The sequence below is a fragment of the Lichenostomus cassidix genome, chromosome 9, assembly GCF_008360975.1.
Source record: "Lichenostomus cassidix isolate B80296 chromosome 9, HeHo_3.0, whole genome shotgun sequence".
Lineage (NCBI taxonomy): Eukaryota > Metazoa > Chordata > Aves > Passeriformes > Meliphagidae > Lichenostomus > Lichenostomus cassidix.
The window spans coordinates 16,902,745-16,929,348 of record NC_139490.1 but is presented as its reverse complement, the minus strand read 5'-3'; the positions used below and the strand labels follow the sequence as shown (position 1 = coordinate 16,929,348).

General features: G+C 42.7%; 1 protein-coding gene across 1 annotated transcript; it reads left to right on the top strand.

Annotated features, from left to right (window-relative positions):
• The first annotated feature begins 659 nt into the window (after positions 1-659).
• MOGAT1 (monoacylglycerol O-acyltransferase 1) lies at positions 660-23,657 on the top strand. Its single transcript, XM_085069661.1, has 6 exons — positions 660-979; positions 10,326-10,504; positions 10,933-11,134; positions 13,693-13,867; positions 17,358-17,557; positions 20,020-23,657. Exons 1-6 carry the CDS (start codon positions 886-888, stop codon positions 20,172-20,174), a joined length of 1,005 nt encoding a protein of 334 aa, XP_084925787.1. The 5' UTR covers positions 660-885; the 3' UTR covers positions 20,175-23,657.
• The last annotated feature ends 2,947 nt before the right edge of the window (positions 23,658-26,604 follow it).

Here is a 26,604-nt window from a genome sequence, read left to right as displayed (position 1 = left end):
GAGCGCGGCTGTGCCCGGCCCCGCGAGGGGACTGCGGGTCCCTGTGCTGTCCCTACTCCCCGCGAGGGGACCGCGGGTCCCGGTGCTGTCCCTGCTCCCCGCGAGGGGACCGCGGGTCCCGGTGCTGTCCCTGCTCCCCGCGGGGGATGGCGAACCCCGGCGGTGCCGCTGTCCCCATGGCAAAGGGGGGATCAACAGGGGCAGCGCTGTGCAAGTTTCGGGGGGTGTTTTCTTTTTCATTCCCAAGTTATATTTTGACGATCCCTGTCACGGACATCCCGGGCGAAGCGCCGCGGGCGGGAGGAGGCTGTGCGTGTGCTGGTTTAATTAGAAACGAGGGGCTTGACGCCAAGCACTGCAGGAACTCTGAGTTCTGGGTCAGCTCCGTAAGCTCTTTAATGGTAAGAGCCTTAAGCACGCCCGGGAGTGCCGGCTCTCCGGCCGCTCCGAGGGAGAAGCCCGCCCGGCCCGCCAGAGCGGCACAGGGGCTGGTGAGCGAACTCACCTGGCTCCGCAGGCGCGGGGCTCGCTCCGACAGAGCCGCCGTGCCTCCGCCCCGTGCCGTTCGTGCGGAGCTCCGGGCGGGGGGAGCCGCGCCGGCCGCCCGTGTGAGGAGGGGGTGTAGCAGCCGCCAGCCCCCGCAACCGCGCCCGGGCTCTGTCCGCCCCTGCTCCGGGATCAGGTTTCCCGCGGCCGGGGCGGGCGGCACCGCCTCCCCGTCCCCGCCTGCCGGCCCGCGGCCGTGGGCAGCGCCGGCGGCGGGAGGGGCGCGTCCTGCACGGCGGGGCCGCGACAGAGCGGCGCGCAGCGGGCAGGTGCGGCGGCTCGGGCTGCGGCTGGAGCCGGAGCCTGCAGGTGACTCCGCGCTGCTCTCCCGCCGGCAGCATGAAGGTCGAGTTTGCCCCCATCAACATCCCTCTAAAGAGGAGGATCCAGACAGTCGCCGTGCTGCAGTGGATCTTCTCCTTCCTCCTCCTGGGTAACAGCTTTCCTCCTTCCTGCCCCAGAGAGAAAAGGGCAAGGAGCGGCGTTTTCCGTGACCAGCGTTACCTGTGGGCATCGCTGGGTACCAGCCCGTGGCTCCACGTGGGTGCAGAAGCGACCGGGGGCGAGCAGCTCCCCGGCCATCCCCGGGCGGGCAAGAGCATCGTGCTTCATTCTTCCTGAAAGCTTTGGATGGTTTTTTCTCTTTTTTTTTGGTCTATTTCTTTCTATGGCTTCTTCTTCAAATATCCTGAAAAGCTAGTGTCCGTGGCGCTTCATTGAGACGCCCAGTAGGTTTCTGACAGCAACTTTTTATTGAACATGAGCATAAAGTCTGGTACATGACTGATGCTGTTTTCATTAGTAATTTCGTAAAATAACTTTATATGCTGGAGTTCAATAAAATTCTCATTTAACAAGGTGATGAAAATAGGGATTGTCAGTGAACTGGTTCAAATTCAGACACTTCTGTAAGTATATGAAAAATATCCTCACCGGCTTTAAGAAAGTGTTGCTAATCCTAATGGGTAAACTTTTTCCACTGATTGTTCCTCTATGATTAATGTCCCTATTATCTTAATAGACACCTATCACTAATCACCTATTCACAGCAGCAAATCTTATTCACATGGGTAGGTATCTTGAAGTTGATGAATGAATCACTTGATAAGGTAAGATAAGCCTTAACTCTATGACAGTAAATCCATGGATTGTATAAATTGGGAAGGGGTTATTGAATAATCTGTTCTGAGGTTCAGAACCACTGACTACCTGTGCATTACTGGAAATACTTCGTGATCATCTATGCTTTAGGATTTACAAGGAGAAAAGGAGTGTGCACATATCTTCCTTGTATATCTTGCAAATATATTATACTTCATATGGTCCAATGTCTTTCAGATTATTTTTTGTTTTAGTTTGTTAGCCCACACGTGAAAGATTTGGGGCAAGTGTAGAGGGTATGAAGCATCTTCACAGATTTATGAGCAGATGCTCTGTTACCTCTAAATTATATGTGGTTAAATTATAACCAGTTTATGTTTATGGCTACATTGTAAATAGTCTGTATTTTTAATTTTTTGTTATTGAATTAGGTCTTGGCATGAGCCATTCTTCCAGTCTCTAGTGCAGTGGAAGTTCAGGGGCAGTGGAGGAAAACAATTTGTTTCTTTTCCTAAAGGAAGCAATGCTGTTGCAGAAAACCACATCTTTCTGTGCTTACTAGAAGTGGCTGGGATGCAGAAAATCCCCTCTCTGTAGTTTAGCAGGAGGAGTAGGCAGCTGTTCTCTGCAGCTGGCGCTGCCTGGGAACGCCAAGGAAAATCAGCAAGGAAATGGTCTTATGGCTGGTTATGCTGAGTATAGTGAGTTCATGAAAAAAATCTATTTGCAAGAATGCTTGGTTAACAATTTGGTTCTAATAATAATTATCTGCTTGTGCTTCACGGGGATGTTTATCTTTAGAGCTGACCAAGGTGACCTTGTCATTTCGTAGGCGGACGCTTTCAGTGATTGGGCAGCCAGTGATCTGGCCAAAAAGTTTTACTTAGCTGCAGGAAAATTCAGGTGGATGAATCCTAAATGACTTAAAGTAGTGAGAAATGGGCTGGTTTCTGATGTTCTGGACTGCCCTATGTCTGGAGTTTTCAGGTTTTGGGGTTTTTAAATTTGTTTTGGGTTTTTTTTGTTTGTTTTTTTTCCCCTGAACAGACAAAAATATGGGAACATTGATTGTAAGCTCTTGAATTCAAAAGTGACACTTTCAAATCAGGGAGGGGATGCCCCAGTACAAGTGAAATACTGTGTGAGCTCATTCTGGAATAGGTTGAAAGCTTAGGTGTTCTTTGGGGGTTTGCATGTGGCTGGAACTAGTTTATTCCAAGCACCATCTTATGTTGATTGTCTGTCTTGTGTTACATATCTGCATGTGAAAACTTGAACAGATAATACCTTATGACAGCTAATGATTAATGATATAGATAGAGGGATTCTGTTTAGAGCAGTGAATAAATGGGGTAATGGCTTAGCTGCTAAAGTTGTCCACCTAGGTATGTTGTAAGGTGCCATAGCTTAGTAAAATGAACGATAGGACTAACAGATAAAGTAAGATAGCTCTAAAAATTAGTGCCCTGAATGATAAAAGCTGAATCTGTTAATGATATGCTTTAAATCTGGGGAGTGACATGTGAAAAAGTGCTTTGGCACACTGAGTAAGCTGCAAGGGGAATGTGAGCCCATTACAACTTAGAATTCACAATGTGGCTTGGATAGAAGGCTCTGAAAATCAAGCACTGGTTTTATCTTCCTGGTTGAGAAATGTAAAAACCCCTTTCTCTCCAGGTTTACTTTTTTGTAGTGCTGCATGGTTTTCTGAGACTGTGGAATTGATGACTGAAAATGCCCTCTTGCTTGTGTGACTTGCAAGCTGGCCTGAAATACAGACATTCAATAGTTGCTGAAGACTAAATCTCATGCCCACTGTAGAAAGAGAAAAGCAGTCAACAAATACTGAAAAAGTATCGGCAGCAACCTGGTACAAGCAAAGTTATGCTTCTTCATATCAGCTTGGGCTGGATCTGTGTTACAAATCCATTGCTTCTGCTGTGCAGCGTAGGCAGAGTAAACATGCCTCTGTCTCAAAAAAGCTGTACAGATGTGCACAGAATTTCATTATATACAAAAGGAACCTCTTTAAAATTCTGGCTGTAAGTTCCTGTGCTTCCTTGTTCTGTACTGCAAGCTGCCAAAGTTCACCCTCAAAGGGAAAAGACAAGTTTTCATTGTAACAGTGATTTGCCTGTTCGTTATCCAGGGGCATGACACCAGAAGCAAAAACAAGTTCTGAAATACTGGGATGTGTACGTAAGAGTTTCTGGATTAGATGAGAGAAATGCCCATTAACAGATTCCCACCGTGTGTTGGCTGAAAATGCCATGTGGTTTCCTTTCTTATGATCTCCAAGTGCAGCAGACCAGAAAAGTTTGGGTGTAAGTTCCATGAAACAGAAAAGTGTTTTCAATAGGCTTCTGTCTTTTGAAAGAGAAGTGTTATCAGTCTTGAGTCTAGAAAACTAAAGCAGTTAAAACCGAAAACTGGCAAATGCTAAAATCATGCTATTTCTCACAGTATTAAGCGCAAATCCAAAACCACTTCAGGCTGAAACATAACGTCAAGCCATTAGTATTATACTGCTGAAACAGCAAATACATGATGTTTCGCAATTTCATAGTACCTACTTTGGAGAAAAAGCCAAACCAGACAACTTTTATAGATCGTAGTTTTATGCCTGTGATTACTGTTATTAGAGGTCCATTTGCTTGGCCAGGGGCTGACAGTCCTGGGGCAGGTCTATCCTCTTTCCAAATTCATGCAACACCCACACCATGTCTGCCTGTAAAGCTGGCTGCCGTCTGCTCTTGATCACTCTGTGCCATTATCCAACCCAACCCCAGGCAGAAAGTCACCTGGAGAAATGAAATCTCTGAGCCTGTAAGTGCTGCTGGACTGACAAAGCAAAGAGATTACATCACCTCCATTTTTGAATCATAGGTTTCATGGTTCACATGCACAAAAGAAATTGTCACTGTAATTGAATGCAATGGATATGCTTGATGGAAGCAGGAAGACTTTGTTTTTAAGCTTGGAAATATTTTTAGTATGAACTTTGAATTAATTTTGCTGCATTTACCACTATGTCTGATATCCTCCTATTGGGAACAGGTGTAGGTTTTCTGTTTCTCACTCAGCAATTGAGCAGTGATTTATCCCTGGTGTGTGAGCTGTGTGTCTCAGTACTGCACATCATCAGTGAGGTTCAGTTTGTATCAGGAGGTGAGTAGTACCCAGGCAGGAAGTGGATCAAAGGGTTCATTTAAAGGCAAAACCATTAAATCAAAGAAACATCAGTGAGGTTTGGTTGAAGTGCTGCTTTCCTGGTGCTTTAGCTTTTTGCTTTCCTTTCTCTCTAATGTACACAAATCAAGTGACAGCACTTTTGAAGAAAATAGAGCTACGTGAGTTGGTGAGCTACACTCCTGCTAACTTCTGTGCTCCCGATGTGAAAAGGGACAGTGGAGTTTGAGCATTATCAAAATCAAATGCAGAACTGGGTGGCTTGGGTGGGGTGGTGGTGTCTTGGGTCAGACAATGAGAGAAGGAAATGAGAGTTTAACCCTACAACAGAGATACCAGGTGCTCTGAGATCAGGTGATGGTAGGGGAGAATGGTGCATTTTCTAAGGCTTACTTTTGGGGCCCAGCAGTGTCCCTGGTCTCCTCACTGGGGATTTAGGAAGTGACTGTTGTGCAGGCATTGCTGTGTTTGTTTTCAAAACCCTTAATAATACAAAATCAGTACATAATATAAGGTATACTTTAATATGCACAAAGCCACAAAATAATATGCTGAAGACATTGGTATATATTAAACTACATCCTGTTTTCTAGTGATTAAACTTCTGTGTATGTAGGATGAAGCAGTCTGTTAATTGAACGTCCTGGAGACAGTTTTGAGTTGTGGATCTGGCTTCCCCAAAAAAATAGAAATGATGAAACATTTACCACAGAGTGAGATATTGCTGCTAGAATAGTAATTGATTTCTGTGTTGAGAAAGCTGGTGTCAGTGTAATGTGCTAAAGCAAGTCTTAACCTTTTCCCCAGCATGCCATGGTGGTTTGTTATCTGATGCTGATTTAATTCATCAACTACAGCTGGATAACTAATATGGTCTTGTTCCTCCTCAAAGCCTTTTTTTAAAAAACTCTTTTGCTACTTAAGAAAAACGAGTTACGCTCCATAAGCCTTTCCTAGCAAGCTGGCTGGTATTGCTGCTTGGTTTTGTCACTCTCTGCTCACCTATCTATGAGGTTTATTGGTGGCCCACGGGCAGGGACTGTAGTGTGATCACAGAGAATAACAGGGTACTTACAGACTAGTGTTTCTAGGAATGCTTACTCTGTTACCTATGTCTTAGAAAATTTAACCGTGTATCTGTATATTTGTTTGTAACTCTCAAAAATAAGAAGAGAAAATGGCTCTGCTGTGTCAGGCCAGCGACCTTGGCCTGACAACCTGTATGTGAACATAAGTGGTAGTGAATGCCTAAGGTGAAATAAAAGAAATGGGAGATATGTAGACTAAATTTGACATGCTGTCTCACAATTTGGCAATTAGTAACTTGGGGATTTGTGGCATCCAGACCACTCTATCTCCAAGTCAGTAGTGTGTAATGCTCTGTATCTCTAGTTTATCAGTATTTGCCAGTGGAAGGTCTTAGGAACTGGAAACAAATTTCAGCTTAAACAGGCCTCCAAATCTTGGCATCTGAGGGTTTGTGTTTGTTATCATTGCACTGTTGAGATACAGCTTCCTTGGCAGGAATGCTCAGATATCCTAGTGACTGGGGCTCCCTTCTGACCAGTAACCTGACAAAGGCCCTCACAGGACACTGATACATATTCAACAAATGCTCACTGCTCAGCTACCTCAGTCCTGGACATGGCTACCAAATTCCTGAGGGCATCAACAGTTTTCCAGTGTAGTTAAATAAACTTTAGTTTAAATAAACTCCCAGCTTCTTCTTTGCTGGGAGTCCATATCTGCCATGGATAAAAAGTATCAGCAAGTTCCCGTGTTACTGGTGGAAAACTGCGTATTGACAGAATTGCACAGACTAGTAGGCTCTAAACAGGACAGTACTAACATTATGTCTATTTTTTTAAAAAGAGGCTTTCTATGTAAAAGCTGCAGAGCAATACTCTGTTGAGGCACGAACTTGCTTACTATTGCCTTGGCAGGCTGCCTCTTCTCAGGTGTTGCCTGTTGTCTCAGGTCTGTCTTTGGTGGGAATATTGGAGTCCATTTGCTGTAGGTGTTACTTCATTTAAATTTCTGTCCTTTTCTTTATTATATATATCAATAATTTAGAGATTATTTTCAGAAATTAAGGCTGATTAATCCTTTTTTCCTGCGTGAAAGAATCCCATAAGTGGGGGAAATAATTTTTTTAAATGCCAAAATCAACCGATCAGTGGTAGTTTGAGGGATAATATAGAGGAGCAAATGTCCATTAGCGATGAAAACATCACTGTGCAATTCTTCTGTGTTCCCTCCAAAGTTCTGTTCCCAACCCAGCTCAGAGACATTGCTGCTCTGAAAACTAAGGATGAGAAAAGCACTGTCCTGTTGTAGGTACATCAACATGGTTGTTGAAGAATATGTCATCTTTCTTTTTGTTTTTTATTTTCCCTTGTGTCCACAGATGTAAGAAATGAGGTTGCATTAGTGGGAGACTTTTCTTCTAGGGACAATCTTACATTCAATGGCCTTGTCAACAAATATTAATCAGTTTTTGATGCCTTAGTAACTCCAAATGCATTTGAAGCTTCCAATTTCCAGACTTAACCTGTATTTCCTCACTCAATGTGCTGTTTTCCTTCTTTCTATCGCTGGTATTTAACTATTTTATGAATTTGGTGCCCCTGGCTGCAAACTCATAGCCTGTTTAGTGATTGAAGCATCAGGTGTACAAACATCATCAGGCAGGATGGCTGCCAGCACTGGTAACTAACACCACATAGAGTGGTTTTCATCCATTTGTTGTGAAATATGTGTATCCACATATTGTAAATGGGGAAATGGAGGGAAAGTGACTCACCAACATTGGCTCACAAACCCAGTGCTAAGAGTTCCATGGCAGTGATTTGTCTTTTGATCAATATTTCCTTCCCCCTCCCAGTTCCAATATACCATAGAGATTAGTTTTCAAAGCTTTTATTCAAGTTCAACCAAAAATTGTATTTAGAGTCTACACTGGAAACTACATCCAAGGATGCAATGATTCAGTAGTGACAAACTCCAAGTTATTCACCTTTTACCTGGAATTTGTTTATGAATTTGGTTTAAATGGTTGCTATTTATTTACTCACTGTCTTGTCTGGAGGAGAAAACATCAGGTTTGTGTTTATAGGCTCAATGGTTTTGAGTCATCAGTGTTTAGCTCATCTGGCAGGCTGCTAATTCATTGAAATAATGAGGAGGTATGTTAAAAGGAATTTGCCTTACATGTCTCATTGGGAATGCAGTAATCAACTCTGTCCTACAAGATGCTGAGCTCCCCTTAGGAAGTACTAACAGCATACTTATCTCCCCATACCTTGCATGCACTCAGGAATGTGTCCTAGCTAAAGCAAAGCAGCAGGCTTGTTGATCTTGTGTATGTTTGTCTGCATAGGATTAAGTACTGCTATCTGGGCCTTCTCACTGCTGATGTAATTAGCTCTCACAGCAAGGATGCTTTGCTCCAGCACTTCTCAGCTATTTGCTAGGAAACTGATAGTAAAAAGCCATGTGATTCATGCTGAGCCAAAAGTGCTTCTGGAAGGAAGGGTAGGAAATAGAAATACCAATTTTTACATTACAGCTTGAAATTAATTAATATATGGTGATTTAAAAAACTTATCATACTTACTCATTTTTTCACTGTGAACCTTGTCATCCTGTCCAGATTAGCATTCCTGGAAATTTCTGTAGTTTCAGGATGTTTTCTTTCAAGAACAGGTAATGACTTCTCAACAAATTTCTGTGCCCTACTTTGGAGTGATGCTAGTGTGGGATTCCCAGTGAGTTTTCCATCTGGAGCAGTGGAATTGAGTATCATCTTTCCCCGGAGTTACTTGTTCTTAATATATCAGTGATATTCCTTAGAACTTGTGAGTTTTCCACATTGACTTTTGGGGTCTGTGGGCCTCAGTTAGCTGTGGTAGTTTTTAAGGCCTGTTACTCAAGTGCTTTTTTGTGCAAGACTGAGGTTGCTTCTTTGAGGAGAAAGAAGTGAGCCTTCTGTATGGAAGAATGGAGTAGTATTCAAAATGGTAGATTTGATCCTGCTTCTGCTTTTGTTTATGGTCATTTCCTTCTCTTTTCCTCAGAGCAAATGAAATTCCTTATTTTTCTGCTCATATCCCTGCTGGAAATGTGAATATTTATCCCTTTCTTTTCTCCTAAATCTAACCAGCAACTTTGCTTGCTCTGTCTGTTTCTGGATTCTGTGATAGTTCTCAGCTGCGCCATGACAAGATATCCAATTCTATTCTGAAGGCACAGTCAAACTAGGCACAGGGACAAGTTGGCTGAAGTTCAGAAAAAGTAAGTATTCAGGTCGGAGGAAACAAGAGTGCCTATAGAGCAGGTTAAGCTCTGAATTTCAGCAGCTCAAAACCTGCTTAGTCTAGGGAATCTGCTGAGTTTTCAACACCCAAGTAATACTCTCTTGAATGAAGGTGATCCGAACTAGGATGAGTGGGTTTTACTCTCGGTTTATCTGCTTATTCTAAAGTTTTCAGTTTTGGAGATATTTACATTGTGTGAGCCGAATAATTGCCTGTTGTTTCTTTTAATTCTGCTCTACTTACTGGTTTATTTAGCTTGGTATAGTTCACTGGTGTAACCTCTGCTAGGACTTCACAGGATATTGCCCTCATGAAAGCCAGTCAATTGTGAGACATAGAGTACCACAGGGCAGAGAGCAGCAGGTCCTGCTCCTCAGACATCTCTGTCCAGAGCTGCTCAAGTTGCTGCAAGAGCATAAAATTCTACAAATTCTACAAAGATAAAGTGTCCACAGGGTTTTACTGAGTAATTATTTCAAGGTTGGGCCTAAAGTAACACATTGTTTAACCAAACAGCTTGTTCTTTGAATTCTGTATAATAAAATTCTTGTGTATCACTATTGTAGCAGGATGTTATGGCTCTTGCTAAAGTGGAAGGACTTAAACCTGCTGTTGTGTTTCCTTAGCAGTACTGAACTTCCACTTAGAGAGACATCTTTCTTGGCTGAACCTTTTGATGTTTTGGTCTTGTCTAGTGCATCTCTTTGGCCAGTGATAGCACTTTTGGCTGGGAGTAGAACTACTCCCCCTATATTATAGGTAGAAAAACTAAGAAACAGAATGGCAAATGATTGCCCAACACTGCTTTCATTAGAAAAGAGATCTTGCTGTGGCTCTCTTTCTCCATTCTGTCCTTCCCCAGCTCTGCTTTCTTCTTCTCATTCTCTGGAGTATCGCATCCTTGTTGGCTCTTGCTGTCTCCTTTCATTCTGCCTCATGTAAACCAGATGCTCTCTACCATACATTAGTTATCAAATGTCCAGTTGTGCATTAGAGAGAGAAATAATAGACTCAGGTGATACATCCTTGAGATGTTTCACCCCCAGTGGAGCAACACAGTGGAATGAGTTCAATTTGTATGCATTTTGAGAAACATCTGTAAAAAAATCAGGGTGTTAAAAGGACACAGGTGTGATTAATGCTTGCTGTGGTTTCCCTTTTTGTCTCTTGCAGCAGAGTTTTGCTGTGGATTATTTGTGCTCCTGATCCTGGGCAACTTCTGGTTCCTTGCTGTTCTGTACCTGCTGTGGCTCTACCTTGACTGGGGTACACCATGTGCTGGGGGCAGACGGTCCCACTGGGTCAGAAGCTGGACTGTTTGGAAGTACTTCAGGGAATACTTTCCCATTCATGTGAGTAAAACGTTTCTTACAAACAGCTTGAATAGCCACGAGACAAAAGTCTAAGACTCATCTTTGGTAAAATTCTAATACTTACTCCAGGGTGAACTTAACTTCTTTTTAAAACATGGGAAATCTGAGATTTAGTGACAAAAAGGGACAGGGTCTGGTTTTCTACTTGGATTGTTGGGTCACAAGGTACTTGCTTGTTACTTCAGCTTGATGGTTAGGAAGCAAGGTACTTGCTGTTGCTTCAGCACAGTAAATGGTATCCTGACACATCTATTTAAGTTTTGTTTATCTGTAAAACAGGACAGTAGTTTTAAGTGCTCAGAAGGAAATGCACTGTCGTTGCTTCTGTGTCCTGTCAATGTACAATCTCCATAGCTGTTGTTTTTGAGGTAAATATTATAATGCCCACCACTGACTCTATTTTTCAGCTTGTAAAAACTTCAGATCTGAACCCAAATCACAACTACTTACTTGGCTTTCACCCCCATGGGGTCCTGGTAGCTGGAGCCTTCGGAAACTTTTGCACCGATCCTACTTTCAAAAATTTATTTCCTGGGCTTACTCCATATCTCCATATCATGCCCATCTGGTTTGGCTGTCCCTTCTTCAGAGAATACATAATGAGTGCTGGTAGGTAAAAGCAGAATGTCTCAGCTGTTGCTCCATATTTTAGCTTCTGTTACAAATGTAGAGTCTATTCCTCTACTTATATATGGTAAGTAATTTCAGAAGGATCAGTGTTAGTGCTAAATTTAACCTCTATTTTATGATGAACTGTTGTGGCAAAACAATTTGAAAGGTTTTATTAATAGTTTTGTAAACTATATCACTGAGCTTTTTCTTTTCTTTCTGAAAAAAAATTGCTGGTTTTCCTTTGAACTATGAGACAGCAGTACTGAGTACCCGTTATATTCAAGAAGGGCATAATAATTTGTAATGTTATTTAGTCATTGATCAGGCGCTTGTAAAATAAATTCAGGCTAATCTCTTACTGGTAGGGCTTAGTCTTACACATTACAAATATCTTGCTACTCAGAATGTAATTACTTGCTTCTGATTGAAGTTCCATGTTGTAAATTTATGTAATTTTAATTGAGATGTAAACTCTAAAGAGAGGAACCTTTTTTCTGTGCTCTGAGAAACATTTGTCATAAAGGGGTGATATTCATGACTGGTACTGCAGTAATAAAAGATAAAAATAACAAGCAATCAAGTTGGGGCAACAGAGGAATGAAATCAGGACTAGTGTTCCCCCGCAGTGGTTTCCTACAGGAGTTATTTTATTTAAGTTCACTCAACTACAGCATTTAAGTATGGTCTGATGCACAAGACTAGGTTTGGGAGACAGAGATCTGGTTTTATTTCTGACTGCAATACACAGACACTGTGATCTCAGAGAAGCTGTTCCACTGCTCCATTCACAGAAACTTGCCTAGGATGTTGCTTAAATTAAAATCAGAATTACTTATCTATGTATACTTCAACATATCAGAGAATGCTTTTCCATGCAAATGTTATTTCTGAGGGCGTTCTTTGAGGCTTGCTAAGTGAGGGACTGGCAGTGGTAGAACATTTTAATTTTAAACACTGTCTTTTAATCATTGTCTGGAAGTCAGATTTACATGTTTTTGGCATCTTGGCCCATAGGAACAAATATTTACCTGCAGGATGAGAAAGAACTGCAGTAAAAAGCACACTAAAGGATAGCCAGCTTTGGAGCTCGGTTTTCCCATGTATGCAGCTGATAAACAAGAGGGGACGTTTAGTGTAATACAGGTCATCAGTCAAATCATAAAACACTTGCAAAATCTTCCATGGAACTGAAAGCCATGCTCCTAGCACAGAGTTTCATTTCCCAGTCTTTTTCTGCCTCTCTCCAATCCTGCAGTTGTTGCCTCGGGAAGCGCGGTTGTGGAACTCCTGGGCTGCAGTGTGAGCACAGAGCAGTTCTTCAGCAGGAGACAAATTTATCCTGGGGAAAGGCAGCAGCTCCTGCTTTCCTTTCCAGGGGAAATGCATGCTGATGGCTGAACAAGCATCATTTGAATTATTTGTGACTCTCTGGTCGGATGCATTTTTAGGGTAACAGCACTGTGTAGACAAATATGGCAAATGGAGGTAGCTTTTAACTGAGGAGGTCTGAACTTGCTCCAGTAGCAAGCTATTCCTCTTTCTGGCCAGCTCTCAAAAGCAGATCACAGTCATCGTCCCTCTCTTATGAAATTTTCAAAATTCACATTGTAATGTCCCTATTAGAAAAAAGACCAAGCAGGTAACAGGAGATCCAGTAGAGTGTTTTGATACCAGCTCTGTAAAACCAACAACGATGTAAACTAGAATTGATCTCTAAATTGTCACTTAGATTATATGAATTCTACACAGTGTAATTAAATATGGCTTCTGACTAAATGGTACCACTATGAGCCTTTGAAGTAAAACTTAGGGCAAACAGGAGTCTTTGAAGTATTAGGTGCACATCTGTTAGCAAAGGGATATTTCAATGCACCAAGTACAGAGCAAGATCTACATCAGTGATAAAGTCTTGTACAGCAGTGTGCCTCTGATTAGAAATATCTGGATCAGCAGGAGTACCAGAAAAGCTTCATATAACCAGCTGTTGTAGCCTAAATATTGGTGGGTGCTGGGGTCTGGTTACTAGAGAATGAGCTGATGCAGTCATTTGGAATGGTACAAGTAAGCCTTTTCTGCTTCTTCTAATGCTGCCGTGTCATTGCCTTAGATGGAGCTGCTGCTTTATGGCTTTGAAAAGAATGGAGGTGTCTGCTTGGCGCTGTAGCTCCATGTTTAACAAGTCCTCTATTCATTCTGTTAACCCCTCTGTGACTGTGTTTATATGCACCTACTGTATGGCTTTAGCTGCTGACATTCACCTCTGTTCTCAGGCACAGAGTCTCTCTGAGGGGGAGTTAAGTTGGCAGAAGAGCACACCCTGAAGAAGTCAAAACTCTTGCAATAGGCAACAGCATTTAACTCATCAGTGGGAAATCAAAGCACTTGCCCAAGACCAAATCTGTTGCAGAGTAAGGAGGTTGAACCCAAATATTTGAGATGTGTTCTGTGCTGTTATAATTTTGAAACATCATTTATATTTTTAAGAGTATTTCTAAATTCCGCTGTACTTGTACATAAAGATCCAGTGGTCACTCTTAAAATGTTTCCTTCTGTAGGAATGGTTTCTGCATCCAAGGAAAGTGTCTCATATGTGCTGAATAATGAAGGAGGTGGCCATGCATCTGTCATTGTGATTGGAGGAGCAGAGGAATCTCTGAATGCACATCCTGGAAGTCTAACCTTGAACATCCTCAAGAGGAAGGGCTTTATTAAAATGGCCCTGAAACATGGGTAGGTGTTCCATGAAGCATGCTGGGAACTCAGATTGATTCTTAAATATAGTTCATATTATATAAAATTGGAGAATTTGAAAGGGTTACTTGTCTAAGAACATGCAGATATCTGGCATTGGAGCCAGTCTGTCCACCTAGATCAAATCTGGGAATGTTGAAAGCTCCCTTTGACTTTCATAATTTGTAATCAGTAGGTGTTGTTAGCATATCTCGTTGTTTCATTTCAGTTGTTTCTTGCACTAGCAAAGAGTAAGAATTATGAAATAATGTTAGTAAACCTTGGCTGGTTTTGCTGAGTAGAGCAAACATTCTGCTTTCTGTTCTGTAAATTGAAGATACACTAGGTTGAATTTTCTTATCATTTTAAGCAAACAAACAAGCAAATTGGAAAGCCAGCCCGGCTTTATTAAATCACTGAAAGTTGTGGTCTAGGAAGATTTGTTTTCACCATTATTCTAAAGACTTTCTTTTGAAGATTGCCATTTGCAAAAGTAAATTCCTGGGAATTTTTTGTGGAAACCTCAAGAAAAACTAGCTTGCTTTTTACTATCAAGCAGCCATCAGTGTGTAATTAAAGAGATGGTATCAATACCTTTTGAGTGATTTAAATGGTATAAGCTATTGTGTTTGTTCTGGACTGGTGTAGGTAGAAGGTTTGTATATTAGAAATATTGGAACCAATGATTTGCTCCTGCTACACTTTCTGAACAGCTCCTAGGATTATATATTGACATGTGAAGCAATAAGAAAAAAATACTAGTTTTGAGAAACCTGTAACAGCTTTTTAAGCTATTAACTAGAGAAAAGGTAGTCTCTGAGAAGAGGAGCTCTCTGCTTTTACACTGCATGCTAAGGTCTATTTTGTTCTAGAAACTGTTCTGTACCAAAATTCCGAGGAGATTTCTTGTACTTATCACTGGAATTCTCATAAAGGACCTGTTTGCTAATAGAATGTAACATTTTAGTCTAATTTGTACCCAGAAAAAATTATTGTGTATTTCAAGTAGGACTTTAGTGCCTAAATGAGTCTTTACTCAATTTTTGCTCAACTGTTGATTAATTCAGTGGGAACCTCAACACTCTCACTAGCTTTTATTTGTTTTAACCATAAAGTTTAGAAGAATACTTAGGTTTTTTTTTTTCTTTTTCTGAGCATGTTGATAAATGTCTGGTCAGATCACAAAGGTTGTTGGTGGTTATCTCTCATCTAAATTGATTTGCATTGAGAAATCAGATACACCTGTGCCTCTCATGACCTTGATTTCAAAAGTTATCTCCAACACATAACAACAAGAGCGGGACACTTACAAAACACAGGAATGACCCCTTTACTTACTCACTTACTCTGATTCCAGTGATGGTCCTCCTCTTTCTAAAAGGGTCATAGCTCTCTAGAGCCCTTCTCTGGGTGACAATGCCCATCTCAGCCTGCATGGCTGAGGGCTACACCTCACATACTCACTGTAACCATCAGGCTACAAATCATTCATACAAACACCAGTGAGAAAAACTGCTTCTACATGAAGCATAGGAATTCTGACTTTACATCTCTCCAGCAGGGCTGTGGGACAGTGTGACTGTAGCAGAGCTGTTGCCCAAAGACTCAGCATCCAATAATTGCTTCTGGTTTTAGTGTTTTGTTTTTAACAATTAACAAAATGGGAAGAAAATTTCCAACCCCAGTGGAAATGAAGGGGCAAAGGAGGCTTGTGGAACACAGATGAGAAGAACCACCTGCCATCAGTGCCTGCACACACTCCTGGTGCTCGTGATCTGCAGCATCAAATACCAACAGAGGAAGGAAGGGGGAATGCAGAGAGCTGTGCTCTCTGGCCTTGGCTCCTGTGCTGCCAGCACACAGAAGCTGTGTTCCTCAGCTAGGAGCTTGTCAAATGTGGCCTGAATATGTCAGCAAAAGTCCTCTGCACTTCTGCAAAAGACATTGTGGTCCAAGGTAGTACAAATATCTGATATGAAGTGAAGAAATCCTGAAGACACAACACAAGTGATGAATCAGCTAACTTATCTTTAGTTTCACAATCATAAGTTACTTATTTCTCTGTCTCAGCCTCCTACATAGCATCTTGCAAAAGCCTTCTCCAGATTAAAACAAATCCCACAGTGTCAGGATGCTATTGCACCACAAGATGTTCCTGTTTGTCTTAGTGTTGTAGTAAAAAGTGGAGTGTTTACACAGCCACAGTAAGTACCAGGCTTTATGATATTTCCTTTACAGGTGACTCGGTGGTAAATCCACTGGAGAAAGAAACTTTGAGTAGATATTAGTCCAAATAGTATATGGGAATGGTAGTCTGTGTGGCCCCTTAGGCTAATGAAGTTGTTCAAGCAGTTGTTTATTCTGTGCAGGTGGATTTGGACTGTCCCCGGTGCTTTCCAGCCAGCTCTGTCCTCAGTGCATCCTCCTCAGGCATTCACAGCTCTGCAGAAATTCATTCTGACAATGTTATAGCAATACTGCTATTTTACAGTAAGGTTTTTCTCAAAGATAGTGGGGGCTGAATAGAGTCAAGATACCGAAACTAAGACTTAAGTAGAGCAAATAAATCATCCCTGAATCCTTCAGAGAGTGCTTAGGATTACTCTACTTTTTTTTCTTTAAACTCTGTAGAATATTTAATGAAACTTAGCATTAATCAGAAACCATACTGCAGCTGAGGTTTTAAATACAATGGTGCATTTACCTGCTAGAGACAGCTGCTCTGATTCCATCCAGTCAAGTAGCTTGTCCAGGAGTTAGTCAGTGCCTTTCCTTCCAAGCCAATTCATGAACTGAATGAGAATTTGTTGGGCTGTGCAAGAGCCAAAGCGAGTTCACATAATTTCTGTGGGTAGGATTTGACCTCTGGTAATGATGGATTAAGGCTACTGTTTTCGAAGAAGTCCAGAAGAAGCAGAGTTTCACTGGGAATTGGACAGCAGAGGAGGAATTTGGCATTGCACTCGTGTCTGTGAGGGTGTCTGGTTTTTATCATGGTTTTTGTGCTGAAATCAAGGGCACACATTACTCCGGTCAAAAGACAAAGCAAAGCCAAGATCTGGTTTTGATGCCATCCAGCTGGGAGCATTATAAGGTTAGCAATGAGGTTTCTTTGCTTGCCAAGGGAAAAAATATAGTGCAACAAGGGTGGACTTGCTGAAATGGTGGTGGATAAAGTCATACTTATGATATATGCAATCACTCATTTTCATAATTCTGAGCAGTCGCAAGTTGCAATAGATACCAACTAACTAAATACTGCCGAAAGCAAGTTGCTAGTTGTGTGCCAATCACTTTTTTTCAAACACAAGCTAGCCAAGGTATCCAAAAAGCAGCTGCACATGAGAAGAGTTGAAAGCCCATTGCTGATGAAATCTAAAGCTGCTGAAGCTTTCTGTGCTGGTTATTGTGTAACTTTCCATGCTGCTGCTGTGAACTGCAGTGCAAGTGCAGGCTGATGTAGCATTCTCAGTGTCCTCTTTGTTTACAGGGCTCATCTGGTCCCGGTGTTTTCCTTCGGTGAAAATGAACTATTCAAGCAAGTTGCAAACCCCAAAGGTTCATGGCTCAGAAATGTACAGGAGAAGTTGCAAAAGATAATGGGCTTTGCTTTACCACTATTTCATGCCAGAGGAGTATTCCAATACAGTTTTGGCTTAATACCTTACAGGCAACCTATTCATACTGTTGGTAAGTTCCCTGCATTTTTCTAATGTGTTTGCAAATGTTTAGAAATGCATCAGTGTGCTGCTAATATCTGTAAATTTATATATCTGCTCTAACTGAAAGAACTGATTACTGTGCATCTAAAGCAAGTATGTGAGGTTTAAACTATTTTTAATTGCTGTCCTTCCAATTAAAAGGGGCAATTCTTTTCTCCCTTTCCCCTTTCTGTCCCAGGCAAAATCTCACTCTTCATTCTCAGTTATCCACAGGCTTCTATCCTCAACAATCCACAAAGAGATCCAAGGGTTGTCCAGTTTTTACCAAAGGGCTGCCACAGCTCTGCAGCTGTTGCTGTGGGTTCTGGATGCTGCAGTTGTGTTGTAAGAAGCCCAAAACTTTAATTTCTTAGCTCTGCAGAGACATAGTAGTTGGGTGTTCCAGCTGATGCACAGCCACCACAGCAGATTACAGTATGAAACAAATAAAAAATGTTTAAGACAAAAAGGTAGCTCTTTTTATGTTAAATTTCATGCAAATCTGTGTTTTATCAATTCATGCAGTTAAATATTTTGAAAAAACTTAATTTTTAAAGCCCATATTGTACACCAGCAGGCTAAAACTGTTGCTTATTTTAAAACCAAAAAGTTATCAAAGCTTTGGAAGGAGATGTATTGGATGAGATGTATAGTCTGCAATTTTTCTTTGGGCTGATGACACCAGGACTGTTCTGAAGCTAAAATGTCTTATTCTTTGAGGCAATTCTTCATCATGCCAGAGCACAGGAGTGCTACAAATCAGCAAGACCAGAGTCTTGCAACAGAATTTGTAAGACCTCATGAAATCCTTTGCCTTTAGTGTCTCTTTCCCCATGTTTGAGAACTATCACAATGTCCCTGTGTCTTTGGAAGTGTGTGGGGGATGTTCTTGGTATGGCTCAACATGGCTTTGAAAGTATTGGCTCAACTCCTGAGAGCTGCAGAGGCACAGTGAGCTCACCTGAACTGATGAGCTGTGCTGACAACATGGCCAAGTATGGGTGATTTCACTCCTGGTTCAGAAGCTGTGGATCCAAAAGCCATTCAGCTAAGCCAAGGTCTGTGAAGTCTGAGTATTTTGGGCTTGATGAGTGAAGTACTTTTGGTTTTCCTTTACTTTTGTTTTTATTACTGCTTTTCAGAAATAGAAACAACTCTAAAATATCACAGGAAGCAGGTTCCTTAAAGCTGCACACAATATTAGAGAGATGAGTGTAGCTTTCAATTCCACAAGAAATCTCCACTCTTGGGAGAAGAGACTGTTGCAGAAGGGCTTGGGGTAGTTTGCTATATCCAGTCCTGCCTCTAGAAATCCTGTATTGTAGGTATATTGATTTCACACCCCTCTAAGGTATTGCTTCATCCAGGGCAGGGTTCTCACCCCAGCTGTGTAAAGTCTGAGTTTCAGCACCACACAGGGCCCAAGAGCTGTTGGCAGCTGGAACATGCAGGCTCAGCTCTTTGTGGGTCTGGCTAGGCTTCCCTTTAGTCATCACCATCCAATCTGCAGTGGCAATATCTGTTGAAAGGGATTTTCAGGTGCCTGTGGTAAAGCTCCTGGGGGTGCTTTTAGCTCTGTTTTTCTACAGACTTCCTCTGCAATCCCAATTGGGTCTGTTAAGGTCTTGGTGCTTCCAGTGCAAGAACAGCTGTCAAAATCTGGTGATTGAACAACACAGGAAAGACTGAGATCATGGGAAGCTTCTTTTAGCATATCACAGGCTTTTTAGCCATAGCTGTTTGTGGAAGAGAAGGCTGCCCTCTGGATTTCCGTGGAGGCACCTCCCATGGAATAGGCAGCAGGCTTTGCACAGCGGCTGGAGAACTTTTTGGTTCCAGGGACATTTGTGGGCAATGGATGGTTCAGACACCTCACAGGGTTTAGGGGATTTATGTGCTACCCCTCCCTAGACTGAGGTCACCAACAACATATCTGGTGCAGTGATATCCATTTTGAATAAATTGGAAAATAAATATTTCCTTCAGTCCTGTTCATGTGACTTTGTGGTTGAGGGCACCACTGTTCTCTTAAGCATGTCCCTCATGTTGAGTAGCTTTAGTATTCAGATCAGAACAGAAGACAGTGAGAAAACACATTTTTTTAAATGCTGTGTTGAGCTTGTAGACAGCACATAAACCTTGAGATTGTATCTTGAAGTGTCAACTGCTCTTTCAAGTTAGAGCTTATAACTCTTATCACTTGCTTTTTTGCTGCTGAACTGAAATAGTGGGGGTATTTAATTCATTTTACTTGAACTTGAGCAAAAGGAAGTGGAAAACCAGGCCCAGGACTCAGGCTTGTGAAAGGCAGGATCAGGCCCCAGGGTAAGAAAATTGTGCTGTGATTCTGCCATCTGTCTGGGAGCTGTGGTGGAGCTGTTACAGAAGGGACAGCAATTCTGCCTAAAAGGAGATGACAATGAAACTAATGCTGTTGTGTTTGATTTACAGTAGGAAGCCCCATCCCTGTAAAAAAGAACTTGAACCCCACCACTGAAGAGATTGATCAGCTACATGCATTGTATCTACAGAAACTAAGGAAATTATTTGAAGAACACAAACGCAATTATGGCATCCCTGAGCATAAATCACTCATCTTCGAGTAGCAAATTACAATTTGTAATTCCAAATCTCATGCAAAGAAACAGTGTCTGCTGAAGGATGTCTTTCTTGCAATCCATATTTTGCAATCTGTAATTATCCTTATGTAAGGAATATTTTTAAGAAGGGATTATTAGATGATTTATTGATTTTTATCATTTTGTTGGGTGGTGGGGGTGAGGGAGGAATCATTGGGATATAAGCCTCGAAGCCAGTCTTGTTTTGAGTTGTCCTTTTCAGGTTCATGTGTGCCAGAAATGCAAGGGAGAGACTGAACACAGATGTTCTGACCACCATGGTACCTACCCATAGCTGAGCATAGGAAATTGCCCCAGCATGAGATCACTAGCAAGAGTATAAACCCAAGAAGTCTTTGATTAGAGGCTGAGAGATTCACCAGCATTTATCAAACATGACATCAGGTTGTTCTCTGAACATCAGAAACCCCTGCTCCTCTTCCACAGAAATGAAGGTGTATATTTGCAGCAGATGGCTACTGTAAACCCCTTTACATGAGAATTCAAGAATAAATGGGAGCCTATAGCCCTAAATAGGGTATTGACAAAAATGGTTTGTCCAAGTCATGGAGCAGAGCAGACCTTCTGTTTGGAGAACAGTGTGTTGAGTTTTTGTGTGTGTGTGCTGGGTGGTGGGAAGCACTGAATGATGTGACTTTTCTGGACAATCTGTGCTTTGGATGATAAGTCTGGAAGATAAAGCACCTTTGGTAGTTTCAGCCCCAGAAGAGATGGCAGGCACAGGAAAGGAGGAGTAAGGGAATCATGTGAACTCTTCATCCTGTGCCAATTAAAAATTATCATATGTCAAGCAATTGCGCAGAAGGAAAGGGAGTCCAATTTGTTCTGTCACTTCTGAAACTTATCCAAGGAAAGTGTACTTGATAATGCCTTTTTCTTCCCCGCTGACAGATGTAGGGAAGTATGTGTAAAGCTGTGCTGCAGGGTGGCACAGCTGCAATGCCAAGGCAGTGTGAGCACAGCTCTAGTGTGCAGCAGGTTAAGAGGATGCATTCTGTATAAACCAGGTGCTTGGATTTGAGGAAAGTTTTGTCCTAAATGTGGATATCCACTTCAGAAAAGAAAAGAAAAAATCTTAGCCAAACTCTTTTTCAGTGAAAATGCCTAGGTCTTCAAGACTATTGTGTTTGGAAAGAATTGTAATATACTACTGAATTTTTATAATATAAATTCTTGTATTTGTACGTGCTTTCTGTCTGCATGCAGACTTTGCAGAGCTGATGTTAGTGAAGAGCTTGTTCTGCTTTAAGCAGTTTTGGTACCTGAATATTACATCAGGTAGGTGCTCTGACAGGTCATGCATGGGCTTGCCAGGTAGCCTGGGGCATCTGCAGTTGGCTCAGTTCAGCACTGAGATGCTCCAGGAATAGCAGCACTGGACACATGGTGTATTTGATGGGCTCTTAGAAGCAGCACGGCTGGGGCTTGGGGAACAGGGTAGAACTCTGGAAAGAAAAATCTTAGCAAGATGAAGGTGTTTCAAGAAAAGAGGGGAAATATCTTGACTTCTACAAGTAGCTCCAACTGAACCAGTGCCCCAAAGCCAAGCAAGGATCTGCCAGCCAGAGCGGATGTGCTCCAGAAAACCCTCCAGCAACCAGGTGGTTTCCTTAAGAGGGCTCTTCCTTCAGTGCCAATTTGTCATCCAGATGTAAACAACACTGAGCCACTGAGTCCTGCTCTCATTTTCTCTAGGATGACACAGTCATTCTGAGAACCAGGGCTGGAATTTGCAGTGCCTGAACAAGTCTCTCTTCTCTGACAGACTGCAGTCAGTGTGCCCACAATTCACCTCTGCTTGAGCTTTCTTGGTGCCATGTGTGCTTGCCCTCCCTTCCCATGCCTTTGCTGGTCACTGATGATCACTGTGGTGTAGGTATCTTACTTCCTCACTCACTGTCCACCTTTCTCTGGGTTGAGATCTCTGGTCTCTGTGCATGGAAAATATGGAGTGGTGGCTTATCATCCAGCAGAAATGGGTTTTAGGAGCAGGGCTTGAGAAGAGGAAGCACTGAGGCTGTGCATGTTTGACACGAGTTTAGGATTGCTTCAGCTCTGTGAAGGGTGTGTTTCTCGGGGGGTCAGACATGGCAAGTTTGTTACCTGGGAAGGGGTCTCAGGAGCCTGAGGATTGTACAAAGTGATGATCCCTGAGCAGTTGCTTTTCTTAGCCAGCTCTGTGAAATTTCCTTTGGATTTGACTCTTTGCTGCCTGCCCTGTTGAGTAGCACTGATTATTCATGAAAGGAGAATTTGGAGTCTGTGTCAGACTGTTCTCTCCTAGATCATCTTCTCTAATGAGATATTTCCTCTCATTCTCAGTCTGTTCTTTTTCCATTACCTTAATGATACAGAAGATCAGACTGCAAATTTAAAAATATTAGTGCTGGGTTGAGGATGGGAAGTAACAATAGTCTTTTTTTATCAAATTAACCCAAACTTTTAGGGAATGTGTGGATATCGATTTTGGGGCAATATCTGTCTAAAGGGTACCCTACAAACAGGCTTTCCTCTGAATTCCATGAGAAAATTATCTGTGGGCTGTATGCACTATGTGTAACTGGCTCAGGTAGAACAAGTAGGGATTGTGTTACTATGGATACTGATATTTTCATTGCTTTGTAACAATGGAGATGGTAAAAACCCCCCCAAAAAAACAACAAAATCTCCAAACAACTCAAGTATTTATTGTTGCTCAGTTACTGCTACATATTGCTTATGGTGGTCCTTCCAAACTACTTTTTATTAACCAATTGCCTAGTGTACCTAGGATTGTTTTAAAATGGAACTTCTGTCTCTAAACGTGGTAGACATGGTTTTATAAAATCTTTACTCTTGTGTTAATATGTGGATCTGTAAAGCAACCCTGAGCCTAAAGGCCACAGCCCTGGCAGCCTTAGACCCATTTTGGCCACCATGGCTACCAACCCCAGCACTGCTGCAGCCCCCAGGAGGCTGCCCATGTTTGTTGGAGTGAGAATCTCCAGTTGCAGTTCCCGCTGGACAAGGCAAGAGCAAGCAGCTGTAGGAGTTGTGACACTCCCTCCCCCAGCTGCCACTGGAAGAACTGGGGAGCACTCAGATTCCTGGTGGGATGCCCACACTGCCTGGAGCCTGCTTCGTGGGGTGTTTCTCTTTGTGCCTTTGAATGCCACAGGTAATCCCAGGGAAGCCAGCCATCCGTCAGCAGGAGAAGCTCTGCCTCTAAACCATGCAAACACAGCCTCCCTGACGTGCTCAGGATGGAGTACCTGCTTGTTCCCTTGCGTGTGAACACCTCTGTGCCAAATCCCGCTGGCAGAAAGTCAGTCCTCAAGTATTTTTACTTTGTGAACTACACAGCATAGTTTACACTTTGTAACTTTTTATGGTACCTGTAAAATATGAATGTCAGTTGTTTCAATGATAGCTGTGGCAAGGAGGTGTGAGATAATAAAGGTTTGTACCAAAGCGGGCTTGTGCTGACTGGCATTCAGACACTCATTGCTGCTGTTGGGTGAGGAGCCTGGCTGAACTCGAGGGGTCACGTTAGCCTGGCTGTCAGGCTGTGCTCGTAACATGCTGAGAAATCTGGATAGATTGCTTGCTGCAGTCACCTGAGGAGAGCCTGAAGCCAGGTTCCTGCTGGGGTGCCAAAGGGTCTGAGGAAGAAGTGATGCACAGCAGGGAAGGGCTGGGCTGCAGCAGCCCTCAATCAATGCCAAGGGGACACAGCAGGGAAGCTGGAGTGTGGGAGAGTGGGCAATGCTCTGAGGAACTGGTGAAGTAATAGCTTTTGGAGTTGAATTCAACTTCAGTTTAAAGACAAATTTGAATTTTAGGTGAAAGTTGCATGAAGGAGTCCAAATCCTAATTACGATACCCTAGATAGAAAAACAAATCCTGCAGAGGCTCTGCTCCACTCTGGGAACTAAACAGCTTCCTGGAGTAAAAAATGTGTTGCATTTGTCTGTTGGGAAGAGGAAAACCACCCACCTTACAACAGTGTTGTATTTAATGAGTTTTGGTTGTTTTGGTTTTTGGTTTTTTTTTAATATGGCAATGTAATGGAGTATTAACAGCTGTAGTGACAAGTACGAATTCTAAAGCCTGGGAAAGGCTGATTGTATTTTGTTACTGTTTCAATATTTTTTTAATGGAATGATGCCACCTTGCATCTCAGTGTAGAGAGGAAAAATGGGTAAAAAGTGGCCTTGGATTGCTTTAAATAGCCCCACTATGTGTGTGCACATGTAAATTGGAGGTATGTTGTGGTTCATCAAAGGATCAGCATCATGTCCTGTTTTTGCTGAAATACAAAAAAAACAAGTTATACCTGTAAATCAAGAAATGGAGAAAAACAAGGAATGGAGAGGAACTGGACATTCATGCTTCTCAAGGTGCTGCAGCAATACTTATCCTGATCACCATTGCTTGTGGTAGGTAAGTGATATTACCTCCTTAGTCAGTTGATTCTGAAGGGACCTGGGTGGCCTGAGGGATGTAGATGGTTTTTAGCTGATGTTTCTTAAGGTTGGTATCAAATTCATGTCAGCTGAACTGCTTGAGCAGTGCACAGAATGCAGATCCCAGAATTCCTTTGTATTTTCCCACTTTAATAGATGAAATAGAGCTGCAGAAAAGGATGAGGAGAGGAAAAAAAAAGAGGAAAAAGATTTGCTTATTGTAGTCATATGCTGAAGAAATATATCCATCAAAAAAAGTGACTAAGAGCCATAGGTGAGGAACTATATCCTTTATGGCTGCTTTTCATTCCGTAGCATTGAGTTTCACACATAGAACAAGTCTGGGAAAAACCTTTTCCAGTGCAAAAAGAAAGATGCTCCCCTAAAGCATGAAGTACTTGTTGCCGAATTTGGTGGACATCTAACCTGGATCCTTTTTCATCTTGGACAGTAGCAATGACTAAAACTGTTGGCCAACTGACACCTTTTCATCCAATCTATTTTCAGTTAAATTCCCCACTGGCACGAATGGAGTCCCATTGCTTTTGGAACGGCTACAATGAAATGTAATGAATCGATCAAGAGCCTGGCAAGTTGGCTGTGAACTTTTTCTTGGCTAACATGAACCAACAGTAGTCTCACCTTTCCCTTCTGCAGTCAGCAAACAGTATTTAATCCTAGAGAATAGGCATTTAACTGGAAATCTTGCATTCTCCCTTATTTACAGAGCAGAGACTGTCCTCTAGAGAGGTGAATTACAGTGTTTTCCAAGGGAAATTGCTCAGAACTAATTAAGGATACATAACAACACGGATATATATGTGCTTTAAACCGCACTGAGGACCGAGTTAAAACAGAAGTCAGCTGCTTAATTTGTTGCCAAAATCTGTGCTGTTTCTGGGAAACGACACAGCAGCGGCGTTTGAGGTTCCAGAAGGGTGGGGAAAGCGGAGCTGCGCGGGGCGCAGGGAGCGCCGTGGCCACCAGGTGGCGCCGGCGCGCCGCGTTCCCGCGGATGGGATGGGATGGGATGGGATGGGATGGGATGGGATGGGATGGGATGGGATGGGATGGGATGGGATGGGATGGGATGGGATGGGATGGGATGGGATGGGGCCGAGGGGAGCCGGGACCGGGGATAGGGATCGAGAACCGGAGATTGGGATGCCGAGACCGGCCAGTCCTGGGCTCCAAGGGACGGCAGAGGGTGGGATGCAGCTGAACTTCTGTCCCTGGGTACCCAGATTCAGGCCCGTGCTCGCTGGCGCTACCGCGGGACGGTGGCATGGTGCCCTGCAGAGATTTCCTGCTCTACTCGCTCCCGGAGCAGGGAAGGGAGGCGGATGGGATGAGAGGGAACAGCGGAGGAAATGGGTTTGTCCTCCTGCTCCTGCTGGGGAGCTGTGGCGCTGGAGATGCCCCAGGCTTTATGGAGCTGAAGGCAGCTCTGCCTCCCAGCCTTGGCGTGTGGGTGTTCCGTGCTGAGGAAGGTGCTGCTGCCCCAATGCCTTCATTCGCTGCCTGTTATCCTCCTGCTTCAGTGTCTCACCTGAAAAAAATCTGTCTCCATATGACTTTGTGGCTTGGCATTTTAATTCCTGATGCTGGGAGGAGGAAGGAAGGCACAGAAAATGTAACACAGCTGTTGCTGCTCTGGAAGTTATTGAAATACCCTGTTGCTTTTTTATCTTAAACAAACAAAAACAAAAAAAAAATCTGTGAAAGAAATGTTCGATATTCTCAAATTGGAAACCTGTTTGCATTATAACAAGGATTATTTATTGGGTATGTTCATCCTTTTGAGCCTCTTTTCCTACCCACTCTGCCCTCCTGTACTTGTTACCTTTCCCTGTGGGATCGTTTTGCCTTTCTCATTTGCAACATCCTTTCCAGTGCCGAAGCGAGTGGCTTCACTAAAGATTGACCAGGATGTTTTGTCAGCCATCCCTTCC

Coding starts and splice junctions, on each gene's coding strand:
- MOGAT1 (XM_085069661.1), top strand. CDS start 886: ATGAAGGTCGAGTTTGCCCCCATCAACATCCCTCTAAAGAGGAGGATC. Junction 11,135..13,692: donor AGAATACATAATGAGTGCTG/GTAGGTAAAAGC, acceptor TTCCTTCTGTAG/GAATGGTTTCTGCATCCAAG. Junction 13,868..17,357: donor AAAATGGCCCTGAAACATGG/GTAGGTGTTCCA, acceptor CTTTGTTTACAG/GGCTCATCTGGTCCCGGTGT.